The sequence below is a fragment of the Aquarana catesbeiana genome, linkage group LG04 (genome assembly GCF_042186555.1).
Source record: "Aquarana catesbeiana isolate 2022-GZ linkage group LG04, ASM4218655v1, whole genome shotgun sequence".
Taxonomy (NCBI): domain Eukaryota; kingdom Metazoa; phylum Chordata; class Amphibia; order Anura; family Ranidae; genus Aquarana; species Aquarana catesbeiana.
The window spans coordinates 369,068,188-369,082,600 of record NC_133327.1 but is presented as its reverse complement, the minus strand read 5'-3'; the positions used below and the strand labels follow the sequence as shown (position 1 = coordinate 369,082,600).

The 14,413-nt window shown below is 39.9% G+C and overlaps 1 protein-coding gene across 2 annotated transcripts in view; it reads right to left on the bottom strand.

Annotated features, from left to right (window-relative positions):
* The window catches only part of LOC141140175 (uncharacterized), a 323,779-nt gene that overhangs the window by 48,924 nt on the left and 260,442 nt on the right, over positions 1 to 14,413 (bottom strand). For both annotated transcript variants that reach the window (XM_073627054.1, XM_073627053.1), the window contains exons 35-39: positions 10,505 to 10,643; positions 6,869 to 6,989; positions 5,098 to 5,207; positions 4,796 to 4,945; positions 4,550 to 4,606 (exon numbers count right to left, since the gene is read on the bottom strand). In XM_073627054.1, the coding sequence (XP_073483155.1) occupies positions 4,550 to 4,606; positions 4,796 to 4,945; positions 5,098 to 5,207; positions 6,869 to 6,989; positions 10,505 to 10,643 (577 nt within the window). The remainder of the gene's footprint in view (positions 1 to 4,549; positions 4,607 to 4,795; positions 4,946 to 5,097; positions 5,208 to 6,868; positions 6,990 to 10,504; positions 10,644 to 14,413) is intronic.

Here is a 14,413-nt window from a genome sequence, read left to right as displayed (position 1 = left end):
GATAAAAACTGACCACACTAACATATATCACCTTCTGTGCTTGGTCAGTTTAGAACAAGGAATAAAGGAGACTGGCAGTATTAAACAGGTACTTCAGATCGAAGAAGTACATGAAAATGATAGAGACTATGATCTCTAAAATGCACATGTGAACACACAGTGTAGAAAAAAATATTTAGGGTCACATACACTTTAAGGCATGCTAAAACAACACACGGTAATACTGATGAGTTACAACTTTACCATGTCCTAGGTACACTTTAAGGAGCATTAAGTGCTCTTGCAACTTTCTGAATCAGGACCTATGTGTTACCCTCCCTTGTAAAATGCACACTAAAGACAGGAGAAAAAGGAATGGCAGACAACATAACGAATACATAAATATTACTATTGCAGGTCAATTAGATGCAGCCGATACATCTTTCTCATACCTGTTTCTGTTTGATTTTTTTTTTTTTTATACAAATGATAGGAGAAGTATATGAGCTTTTTATATTTCTTTAGACTTGCATTTCCTGCTGTGTTATAGACCTTACAAGTGTGCAGCTTGCTTATGTCAAAGTATAATAACACAATTATTTCAGCTGGAAATGTTCTGGTTACTTTCTCTAAGCCAACAAACAATGAGGTACATTTCTTGGTACATGTCATAGTATAGGTGAACGATCCAGAACAGTCATACAACAATGTAATGGTTTAGCTGAAATGTAGGTCAGGATTTGCTAGAGAAAGAATGTGATCCCTAAATACATGAAAAGCCAGTTTAAAATAGTTTTGTCAGGTGATGTTACCACAACTTGAAAACACAATGTCCTATACCTCCGGAAAAATGCATGTTAGTGTATCATTGTCTACAGCAACCAATCATTTACGTAATTATAAAAACTGTAGTCATGAATACATTTTATAAAGCAAGCCCATAGAGAAATATTATAAAGATTGCTGTTGCTGATCTATCCCATTTAAATTATATTTGTCTGGCTATCATGGTGATCCAATGATTTTATATTTTTTGAGACTCAGACCTGGAACAAACATGCAGAAATAGCAAGGTCCATAAAGACATGGATGAGCGAGTTTGGGTAACTTGACTGGCCTGCACAGAGTCCTGACCTCAACCCGACAGAACACCTTTGGGATGAATTAGAGCAGAGACTGCGAGCCAGGCCTTCTCGTCCAACATCAGTGGCTGACCTCACAAATGTGCTTTTGGAAGAATGGTCAAACTTTCCCATTGACACACTCCTAAACCTTGTGGACAGCCTTCCCAGAAGAGTTGAAGCTGTTATAGCTGCAAAGAGTGAGTCAACTCAATATTGAACCGTACAGACTAAGACTGGGATGCCATTAAAGTTCATGTGCATGTAAAGGCAGGTATCCCAATACTTTGCCAATATAGTGTATGTCAGCTCTCAAAAAATGCAGAATCTGATATGTTGGCAAAGAATTTATAGGAGGGTCCAGTAAGTTTTGAATGGCCGTCAACCGAGAACAACTCAAAAGTGTAGAAGCCGAAATTTGCCGGCATCTAAGAGACAATCAACATTTTATTAGTGGTACCTGATATAAATTCTGGGTCTCGCAGCACAGGAATCAGAGGGGAGAGGTGTGGTGAGATCTCAGGGAAGGGGAAAATGTAAGAAACCACCAGCTCCCATGATCAGATGTGTAGTGAGAGATGGCTATCGTATAGATGGGAGCCAGCGGATGCAAGACAGTAGGACCATAGATTAAATGTAGAACATCAAGTAGGCCAATACCACCTATCTGCTTAGGCAGAGTGAGGAGAGAGATACATATACATGGGCATTTATACTCCCCCCCCCCCCCACCCCCAAAATAAATCTTAGAAGTAATGAATGGAGGAGTTCAAAGAATGAAGTGGGAATCAAAAAGGATCTAGCACAATATCTGAGGCAGAGTAGTCATTTTAATAAAAGGCAAAACATTTGTGTATACATGTAAAAAACGTTATAAATACTGCACCTTTTGTTCCCCTTTTTTATAAGTGATCATGTAATCTCTGTTCTCTACTGCATAAGAGCTAGAGGTGGAGAAACAGCAGCACACTGGTCTTCCCAGTGAAGGGCTGTGTGTGTGTGTGTGTGTGTGTGTGTGTGGGGGGGGGGGATCTCAGGACATGTCTAATAATTTTATAAGAGCAGGTTAAGTTTTCAGCATAGCTAGATAACTGACCACGCTGTGCTCTCATGCCTAATGTGGTCAGTTTTTAATAGAAAAGCAGAGGGGCTGACAGTAACACCAGGTAATTCACACAAAGGAAGCAATATAAAGAGACTTCTATTATGTCCTGTGGTTATGGCTGAATGCAGTTCCTCTTCCGAGATGGGAGACTTGAGAAACTCACATGCCTCCGCTGAAATTGTTGAAAGGCCTGAGGCCCAAAGAAATTAATCTATAGCAGGTTGCCTGTGTGTGGGCGAAGTTGAAGACTGGGGGGACAAGTTGTACAGTTTCTAGTAATAAGCTTGAAATTCCCTGGATATAAATTCTGGAGTAATGTGTTTGACTCCAGAAAAGAAGTAATATGTTATACAATATATAGGTTTCCTGTTGCACGCCCCTAAGAGCCCATGCCAGCATACAAGAGGAGGGAGTTCAAGCACTCATGTAATGCCAAAGCTCCTTGTGTGTGGAGGGATTTTCTTGTGGAGGGATTCCAACACTTGGATTTGCATGTACAGAGTCTGACACAGGAGTAAGGGCTCTTTCACACGGGGCGGATCAGTGATGATCCGTACATGGAGATCACCTTATTTATCAGAGCAACAATGGAAATGCTACAACCTCAAAATCCAATGAAGAGATTAACAATACAGAACCAGGACGTCTTGGCATTAAAAATTGATATCTTTATTTTTATTTTTTTTATCCATCAAACCATAAAAGGGAATCAATGACTAAAAAATGGATGAGTTTCAGCCGCCTACATAGGCCTTAGTCATAATTATGACTAAGGCCTATGTAGGAGGCTGAAATGCATACATTTTTAGGAATTGATTTCTTTTTATGGTTATGGATATTGATATTTTTAAAGCCAAGACTTCCTGGTGAGCAAATTTTTACTCTCTTCACCTTATTTATCAATGTGAAATAAGAATGCCTATGCCACCCCAGAGGTAAGTAATGAGTTTCAAACCTGCACTGTGAAATATCAGTTTATGTTTAATCTAGTTACATTATTGAAACAGTACAAAAATGTACAAAAACAATACAGTGGAAACAAACCACGTACAAAGTTATAGAGTACATAGAGGTCTACCATGCACACAGGTTTATAGGTATGCAACATGATTTTATGATATCAACATGTGTGTTTAGGGAGAACACTATATACAGTGTATGTAACTGATATGTCCTTCAACCAGACCTGTAGGCACATGTATATATAGATATATGTTTGGAATGAGTGCTCTGCATATTGCATAAATGCATGTATGTACTAATGTTTTAGGGAATTTGAAGATAGCATGGTGTATATATATATATATATATATATATATATATATATATATATATATATATATATATATATATATATATATATATATATATATACACAGGGCTTTTTTTCAGCGGGAACCTCCAGCACTGAATGTATGTAATAGTATGGGGTGTGGAGTGTGCTGGAGGGTCTATTGATGTTGGCTGCTGGGGGATCTGATTTTGTGTGAGGGTCTACTGTTGCTGATGGGGAATCTATTGTTGCTGGGGGGAGGTCTTATGTTGCTGGAAGGGATCTACTGTTGAGGGAGAGGTCTATTTTTACTGGCTGCTGGAGAATCTATTAATGCTGGCTGCTGGGAGATCTGTTGTTGCTGCTGGGGGGTCTAATGTTGCTTGGGTGGATATTTTGTTACTGGGTGTGATATTTTGTTGTGGGTGGTTCACTGTTGCTGCAGGGAATCTATTGTTGTTGGGGGAGTCCATTGTTGTGTGGGGATCTATTGCTGGGATTCTATTCCTGGCTGCAGGGGATCTATTTTACTGCTTTTCTTTTTATCATTAACATGTCCCATACAAATGATTTAGCACCACAACATGGTACTTAGTTCTGTTTTCTCTAAAAGGGGCAGTACTGGTAGGAGGGTAGGGGGTGGAATCAAGGGACGTGGTAGAGGTGGGTAGGGGGCAGAGACAAGGGGTGACTCAGACGGGGGAGTTCCTGCATCTATCCAAGAAAAAAAAAAAAATATATATATATATATATATATATATATATATATAAAATATATATATATATATATATATATTGTGAGGCACTGGCTGGCAGGATTGTGGACAACGTCATCCAGGTTTCTCACATACACATGGTGAGGGGCTCCAAAGTTATGGCTGATGTAGAGAAAAAACTTTTTTCATTCTTTTTTTTATTATTGTTGTCTTGTTTCTGGAACCCAGAGACTTTGCAGAGCTTTGTGTGGGAATAAGTCTCCATTTCTAGGTCCACAACTTGTCCGTTAACCAGACCTCAAAATTAGTGTCAGCTGTCCACAGGCCTTTATAGAAGACCAAATTATCGACTTACCTCATAGATTTCATTTTCATTTCTCCTCTGCTCTCCTCCTGTTACTGCAAGCATCTCCTGTAACAACAAATGCAATGTAAGTAAATGAATAGCTTGATTTCATATTCAATGAGAAAAAAAAGAGAAAGAAAAAAAGATAGACAGATAGATTGATCGCTAGATACTTTCAATTAGTTATAAATAATCATCAACCGCTATAAATGTAATTAATATTCTGTTTTTCCAGTGTTTCATAAAGTGACACACCTGCTCTTTCTGATACAACAATTGATGTTCCTGTTGAAGAAGGTTTTCATAAAACATGGAGTAGGCCTCATAGTTGCTCCGCTCTCTTGCCATGATATTGCAAGCCAATGATGTAAGACATTGTTCTAAATGCTCCTTTCTAAAAATCACCTACAGTACAAAGAGCACCGATGACAGAGGCAAAGTACAGTAATCCATACAGACACATATGAATTTATTGACAGCAGATTTATTCACCATTATGACCATATATGAGTTTTGTAAGATCTTTTTCTTTAAATCTGATGCAAAAACCTTTTTACCTCTGTTGGGTTATCCTGGTGTTCACTCATTAGCTGCTGTACAAATTCTTCCACAATTTCTGGCCTATCAGGAAAAAAGTTTTCTTTTATAGCTGGTTTCTTCCACAAATCTAGTGAATTGAATGGGAAAACCAATAAACATGGAAACATATGCTTGAGCTGACAGATTATTCCCCTACTTTATGGTAAATATTTAACACATACATCAGCTTGTTATAAATGCCAATTTAGATTGCTTCTACATTTTAAAGGCTACAATTTTGTTTACATAAAAATATATCATTGGTTTGTAATTTAATTAAAATTAGTCTGACCCTTTGCAAGATACAATTTACTGGACAGGTTGACAGAACCTTTATTTTCCCTAAATGTGTTATTACATGGAACCAGCTTGCAGGTCAGCAGTTCCAGTGGCTGCATGCTTTTTCCATCTCAGTTACTTCACTTACAGTGGGGACAAACTTTAGGTTGACTGCCCTGAAATCGTTCAAGGGCAGTAGAGGTGGGCAGAAGTATCTCTCCTTGTAAAATACTAGCGTTTAACAGTAAGCTGCTAGCCCAAGGTTAGATTGGATTTCAGCTTTACCAGACTACTTTTTAGAGCCCTTCCCTATTCCACAAGTCTATGAACCTAAGTTGTAACCAATACCTTTCATAAAATGAATGAGAATACATGTATTTAAATTCACATTGTTTTTATTTATGCCTGCATGCTTACAAAAGAGTGAAATGTGTTAATGTCTATCTCTAGCCAAAATTTTCTTTTAAATTCGAAAAGCACGAGGAAGGGACAGAAATTCCAGCAGGCTTTTTTTTATATTTGGGTCATTCAGTCAAAGGAAGAGTAAACAGAACTCTATCGCTAGACCATTCATTTCAACAACCTTCACATAATATTATATGAACATATAATACATTTTATGGATGTTATGTACCTGCAAAAGCCTCTCTTGTGTAGACATCCAAAAGCCCTGAGACTGCTGCTTGGTGTTGCCATCTTGGATGTGATGTCAGCAACCCTGGCAGACTCAGAACTGTCATTCAAGTGACACCCTATAGGATGTCCCTTTTTGCTTCCCCCAGCTGCTACAAAAATAGGTTGTGTAGCTAGGTGAGGGAAGGAATGGAGGAGCTAGGTCAGCACAGAAATAATTAGACACTCTCAGAAGAGTAGAGGGTTATGAGGTGCAAAGAGGGAGAGGGCTATGCTAGAAAATGTACTTTTCTTGGGAACTCTAGACAAAGATGTCTCTATTTCAGGCTGGTCTGAGGCATGGTATAAGGAAACCGTTCTACAGACAGTATTCAGTAGACTACAGCGCCTAAAGTTGTATAGCCAGTTCCTGCTATGGCAAATTTCAGCAATTCTATCTAGAGACATCAAACATGCCAAAGCCATGTTGTTAATACAATGTCATTATATTCTTTTAATTGGAAATGCCTAACTACTGTGCAGATTTTACATTTTTAGATGACTCTGGTAATCCAGTAAAACACTAATAAGCCCTATAACATAAGATTTAAACATCTACTTTTACACAGCTTCCATTTTATCATTTTACAAAATGTATGCATACAGTGGTTAGCTAATACTGTATAACATTACGGATTCCATTAGTAAAGCTGTACAACAATGGGGTGGGTTTATTAAAAGAAAAGCGACAAATGTCATAGCTTCTAATGGTATTCCAGCTAGTATGACATCACACATACTGTTCAGTCCTAAGTAAGCCCTGAAGAGATATGATTTTAGTGGTTTCACAGTTCTCACCTGTTGGAAGCCCTCTTCCTTCTCTTGTTCTTTCAGATACCACTAATGTAATCTCTTTTGCAATCTTTTTCTGTACATCAAGGATCATATCACTTTCAAAACTTTCCATTATTTTCTGAAGCTGGAAAAAAAGGTCTTCAGTTAACATGTAGCACAGCTGTAGGCAAGTGTAATATTTTTAATTAGAAAGTACAGGGCCTTTTTTAAAAGAAGTTATTCTCTGAATTAAAGGCCAACTCTAGTGTGGACAAAAAGATAAGTACTGGACCTCCAAGCATCATATAAAATGAAAAACGCAGCTCCAGCTGCTATAGTCCGTTGCTTTGTCCTGCTAAGTCACCTGCTTAGGGTTTTAGTGCCACTACTCTTCCAGGCTTAAAGATTTCCAACGTCATTCAACCCAATTCTATTAGTTCTATAGTTTTGTTTTTGTTAAAGGGTAGGGGATGGAGGGCACCCAAGCCCAGAGCTGGGCTTTAACAATATGATCATTTGTTCTAAAGTGTAGTAAGGTTTCTGTTTTTTGTTGTTGAAATGTACATAATTTCTATGAGGCATGCCAAAGTGTGTAAGCGTGGATCAGGTCGCCACCATTGCACATACACACAATTGTATGCTCTGTAACTATTGCCATAATAGATGTATTTCCACTTTAAAATTAAAAAAAAAATTTTTTTTGCTTAGTTTGCTCTTTTTACGGACATTATTATATCATTAGATACTTAAATCAAAGATCAAGCAACATTTTATGACTCATGTCTTACAGTTCATAGCTGTTAACCTATCCTATTAGCTTGTTTTTGTAATCAGCTTATTTGTTATTTGAACTCTGAAGTGTACCATAAATTTAGAAAAAGCAGACGATAAGTGACTGCTGAGAAAAAAAAAGGACGGCCTCGGCCTTGAAGCCAGTGAATCAGTTTAAAAATCAGGCATGTTAAGGGCTTCATTTACCAATGTTACTCTATGTTACTACTTCACTTTCTGGATGCATACTCACTGAAAGTTGAAGCCCCATGGGCCAAGGATGTTGGTGCTTTTGAGAAGGAGCAGTGGGAAGAGGCCTTACAGGCGGTACAGGTGAGCTCCCTGAATGTATATCAGAAACATATGCAACATATATTCTTCTGAGAGTGTATTATACCCCTACTAAGTCATTAAAAATGGGCATTTTATCAGACCCCTTCTGCATTAAATGCCGCAGAGACCTTAGTGTTCTAGTTCCCCTTTTGTGGAGATGCTCGAAACTTCATCTATACTGAACAGAGGTTATCAGTATACTCAACGCTGTGTTTCAAGTGTCAATTCCAACTGACCCAAAGCTATGTGTCTTGGGCGTCTTGGACAGTTTGCAATTACAGAAGTTCTCTAAGGAGGCCATTGCAATAGCACTGTTTCAAGCATGTAGGGTAATTCTTACTCACTGGAAGTCTGACACACTACCAACCTGTAAAGAATGGATAGTCTATATGGGTGACACCCTTCACTTAGAGAAGTTTATTTACCAGCAAAGGGGTTGCCCTGACAAGTTTGAAAAGATTTGGGTTCCATGGTTGGATTTCCCTGGACTTAGCTTATTGGATTTAGTGACTAACGGGCTCTTTTAGCCTAATGTGTTGTAGTTTATGTATATTACACGTTGACTACTGGGGATGGTACAGGGCTCCATTATAATATAATCTGCCCTCACACTCTACACTGTGTTAACTGAAAATTTATTTTATTAGCATTTTGTTTTAGATGCTTGGCTTGTGAATTGTACAGTATCAATGCTTGCAATCGGAATACTATGTTGTAATGGAATCGGAATCTGAATTGTACTGGAGATACTATTGTGTACTGTTCTTTGTGCTTTTATTCTCAATAAACCTATTCTGATTTTTTTTTTTTAATAGGCATATTGGCAAATCTGCAAATTGCAACAGCTCTTTGATGTGATTAAGGAATGCTTGGGATCCCCAAGGAAGCCAAAGAAATAATAAAATGTCATAGACCAAGCGGAAGAAGTGGACTAGAGGGTAAGCCTCTGAGAGCAGCACAAGTCTTAAAGCGTTTGTAAAGGTGTTTTTTTTTTTTTTTAAAATAACAAACATGTTATACTTACCTTCACTGTGCAGCTCGTTCTGCACAGAGTGGCCCCGAACCTCGTCTTCTGGGGTCCCTCGGCGGCTGTTTCAGCTCCTCCCCGCAAGCATTCACCACCTTAATGCGAGCTCCCTCGCACGGTGGTGAGTGCTTGCGGGCGCGCTCCCGTGATACAGCCGGCGGCTATAGCCGCTCACTGTATCACTCGGCCCCGCCCCCCGGCGCGCCGCGTCATCGGATGTGATTGACAGCAGCGCGAGCCAATGGCTGCGCTGCTTTCAATCCATCCACTGCAGCCAATCAGCGGCCAGGGTGAGCGGAGGAACAGATGTCGGGAACGCGAAGCTGACTTTCGAGGCGTCAGGTAAGTAAAACGGGGGGGCTGGGGGCGGCGGTTCTGTCAGAAGTTTTTTCACCTTAATGCATAGAATGCATTAAGGTGAAAAAATTTTTACCTTTACAACCCCTTTAATAATCCAAACACAGTCATTCACTCATTGCAGTCTTTATTTACCTATTGAGGTGGTGGAAAAAGATTGCATAAGAGACACTTAGCACTGACAGAGTTTTACTAAAACTGGAGAGTGCAAAATCTGGTGCAGATGTGCATGGTAGCCAATCAGCTTCTAACTTCAGCTTGTTCAGTTAAGATTTGACAGAAATAAATGAAAGCTGATTGGTTTCTATGCAGAGCTGCATCAGATTTTGCATGCTCCAGTTTTAGTAAATCAACCCCATTCAGTCTCCAGGCTGACTTTGGCCGTTCTATATCAATGGCTTCACCTAAATGGACATAAATCTTTATTTGACTTAGGCTGGCCATACATTATACAATTTTCTTATTCAATTTCCTTTAGACGTACCTCTAAATATGTAGTGCAATGGCTTCCCTGCTTGCATACAAATTGAAAGAGTTTAGGTTTGATCTCATATTATATGGTTTTGGTAAACCTAAAGGAAAATTCTGCAAGAAAATTGTATAATGTATGGCCAGCCTAAATGCCTGTACTGTATAAGAATTCTGACATATATTGGCACATTTTTCTGTGTATTGGTTGCATGATTGTCAAAACTGAAAATAAAGAAAAAAAAATCCAAACACTGTCACAATACAGATGTACAGAATGTTAGAAAATAAGTGTCTTCAGTGAGAAGTTAATGGATAAAACATAGACAATTTTGCAGAAAAGTGTTACTTCTCTATATCAAATGTAACATCATATTTAAGGACAGATATCCTTAAAAGGTGTACAGAACAATAAGTGAGTTCATTAATGCCCTGTTACAAAATTGAATGCTGAAGATGTAAAAGTTTGGCGAGTTATGACCTGATACTTCAGTATTGTAACCACATACTTCCTGAATCTAGTTGGCAAGAGCTGCAATAAGTTCAATCATTGCTATGTGGTCTTGTATGTCTAAATACAGGAAGCATACAAGGCTTATTGCTTGTGACACTCCAAAAGTGTCTTCTATTCAGTTACCTTAGCACTGTTTTCCCTTTAAAAACCACAGACAACAAACAAAAAATTAGGTAAGATAAATTCTCACCTGTTGAACTCGAATGTCAATCTCAGATGCCCCTTTAGGAGGAAGCACTACCTGAGATCTCAGTGTCAGCCCTTCAAACTCCCCCTCCTTTCCCATTTGTCGAGCAATTGCTTTCATAGTAGGATAAAAGATTTCCTCTCTACAATAGAAAATGTTATATCAATTATCTACAATCACAGACATATCAATATTCATAGCCTGCATTTCTGTTATAGTTAGTGAAAAGCAAGGCAGAACATTAGATTACTTTAATAATAGTCTAGGCCTGCAAAGACTATTTCTAGCTGTACACAATAGCTGCAGAGTTCAAGTGCCAATTGATACAATGTAGCAGCCAGCAGGTGGTTTTTAAGCTCTGGGAAATGTATTTCCTTAAAGTAGAACTATAGGCAAAACTTTTTTTTTTCAATTTGGATAGAGTAAGGGAGGGTTATAACCCCTGTAAGGTATTTCTGTATTTTTGCCATCTTTGTCCCATTGGGGAGATTTAACTTCACTTCCTGTCCCATAGCCAAAAGAGGAAATCCCTGCAAATTAAAGTGGATGTAAACCCAATTTTTTTTTTTAATTTGATGTCATAATGTAGAGTATAAGATTTCCTATCATTTGAGCCCAGTCTTGTCACAAAGAGTTAATCCAGCTCTGAGCAATCCTCTTTTATTGTTCAGTGAGATAAATCTTGACAAACAGAGAAAAACTTTGTCAAATCCTCCCCCTTGCTGTGAGTGACAGGTGATTTACATATCTCGTGCACTAGCCTAAGACACATGCATTATCTTTTAATTCCCACCCCCACTCCTTTCTTCAGCAGCTCTGCAAGGATTGGCTGTTCCACACCTCAGCATGATTTGGCATGCTGAAGTCATGTGGTTACTTTCCTGTCTTTTCACTGGATGTTAGAGATCATAGCAGAAGTTCAGCAGAAGTTCAGTGTAAGAAATACACAGAAGAAAATGCATATTGACAAGGGGAGTGTAGAGGTGGGCGGGGACATCACGACTCCACCCACCGAGCTCCAGACAACAGACCCGCCCACAGAATCTGCAGTTTTTCGGGTCTAATAACAGACAGAGGGGAGACATTTGACAGGTAAAGATACATGCAGGAGGCATGTATATCCTTATAGATAACCCCTATGGCAGTAGTTTAGAAAGGATGACATTGGGTTTACATCCACTTTAAGGGAATCTTCTAGGGACCCCCAGGTCACCAGAACTAGTCTCATCATGGGAAGATTTCCCCTCTATTGCTTTTCTGGGGACAACCCAAAATTTGAGATTTTCTTTTACTTTCACTTTCAATGATAAGGGTAAACAGGACAAATAGAGAAAGTGAATCGTCCTAACAGGGACACAGCAGTAAAAACCTGACAGGTATTCTAATCCATCTCCCCTCTATCCAAAACTGGAAATGCAGCCACCTCATCTAAGGATTGGTAAACTACAATATAGTACATTTTTGGTTTTGGGTTTAACCCTTTCAAGACTAAGCCTATTTTTGACATTTGGTGTTTACAAGTTAAAAATCCGTATTTTTTGCTAGAAAATTACTTAGAGCCCCCAAACATTATATATATATTTTTAGCAGAGAATCTAGAGAATAAAATGGCGATTGTTGCAATATTTTATATCACACGGTATTTGTGCAGCGGTGTTTTAAACGCAACTTTTTGGGAAAAGGGACACTTTCATGAATTGTAAAAAAAACAAACAGTAAAGTTAGCCCAATTTTTTTGTATAATGTGAAAGATGATGTTACACCGAGTAAATAGATACCAAACATGTCACGCTTTATAATTGCACGCACTCGTGGAATGGCGACAAACTACGGTACCTAAAAATGTCCATAGGCGACGCTTTAATTTTTTTTACGGTTACTAGGTTAGAGTTACAGAGGAGGTCTAGTGCTAGAATTATTGCTCTTGCTCTGACGATCGCGGCGATACCTGACATGTGTGATTTGAACACCGTTTACATTTGCGGGCGCGACTTCCGTAATGCAAGCTTCCCTTGTGACAGTAATAGGTGGTGACAGGTACTCTTTATGGAGGGATCGGGGGTCTAAAAGACCCCCGATCCCTCCTTTGCACTTCAAAGTATTCAGATCTGAATACTGTATATTTTTTTAAAACCGGCACCATTGGCAGCCGAGTAAACGGGAAGTGATGTCATGACGTCGCTTCCGTGTTTACTATTAGGAGGCTGGAACGAAGCCACTTACAACTTTGTTCCAGTCTGTCCCCAGCCGCAGGAGGCAGTGGATTGGTGATCGGGCCTCCCGGTGGAATGGGAGGCCGGTAAGAGCGGCGGGAGGGGGGCATTCCCTCCCGCTCCTCCGGTATAACAGCCGAGCGGCTTTTAGCTGCATCGATTGTTATACCTGGAAAGCCGATCGCCGGCTCTAAAAAACAGTACTGGGATGATGCCTGCAGCTGCGGTCGGTATAGCCGCCGAAAGCCGAGTATGCACATCTGTGTACGCTCGGCAGGAAGGGGTTAGTACTGCTTTAAAATTGTCAAAGCAAAGCAAAAATGCAGTTTTTTTATATTTTCCTTGTATGTGATTGGGTATTCTTTGCAAAGAGAAGCTTTACCTTATTTACTAAACTCTGGAGCAACTGCACTTGCAGAGTGCAATTGCATTTTGCAAAGTGCACAGTCTGTTGGCCTTTAGTAAATCAACCCCATTGCCTGCTCCCAGCGGGGGACAGGCAAGAGAAGGCAGGCGGGAGAAGACAGTGGGGTTAATTCACTAAAGGCAAATCCACTTTGCACTGCAAGTGCACTTGGAAGTGCAGTCGCTGTAGATCTGAGAGGAAGATCTGAAATTAGGGGAAGCTCTGCTGATTTTATTATCCAATCATGTGCAAGCTAAAATGCGTTTTTTTATTTTCCTTTCATGTCCCCCTCAGATCTACAGCGACTGCACTTCCAAGTGCACTTACAATGAACTTGTAATGCAAAGTGGATTTGCCTTTAGTAAATAACCCCCAGTGTTTATTGCTAGCAGCAATAGAATCGTATATGGCCAGTCTTAGGCCTGCCTAGGTACACTGCTATACTTTTGTACCTAAAGCCCTGTGTTGTGTAAGAAACATGCATTAAAGCGGAGTTCCACCCACAAAGTGGAATTTCCGCTTTAAGCACTCCTCCCCCCCTTACATGCCACATTTGGCATGTCATTTTTTTGGGGTGGGGTGGGTGACTACTTTAGAGAGGGACTTCTTGTCCCACTTCCTCCTTCTGCCCACGTGCCGCCTAGGCGACTCCTCCTCTCCCCTAGGCGACTCCTCCTCTCCCCTAGGCGGTCCCTCCCTCTCGGCAATCTTCTGGGACACGTGACAGGTCCCAGAAGATTGCCTGTCCCATGGGAGAGTGCAGCGCGACTCGCACATGCGCAGTGCATGCCCAGCTGTGAAGCCGCAAGCTGTCACGGCCGGGTGCCCACAGTTCCAATGGATGCTCCAAGGAGAGGAGGGGGAGAGGAGCGGGGCTCCGTGCGGCCGCATTGCTGGACCATGGAACAGGTGAGTGTCTGTTTATTAAAAGTCAGCAGCTAAACTTTTTGTAGCTGCTGACTTTTAATTAAAAAAAAAAAACCTGGAACTCCGCTTTAAAGTGACACTAAACACTGGTTAGAAAAAAAATATATTCAATATCTATTCTTAATTCAAAAAAGTAACTTATTTTCCTCTCATTCTCCTCCAAATCTCTTTTTTTTTTTTTTTTTTTTTTTACCTGCTGCTGTGATTTGACTGCCTGTTAAAGGGCGGCTACATTTGTTCTCCTGTGTCCCTCTGTATAAAGGAATGTATTAACCGACTCTTGCTCACTCTGTGATGGACTATGAACTATGGGAAGTGTAGTGTGCACAGAGCAGTGCGTATGACCACAACTAACATGCGCTGCTC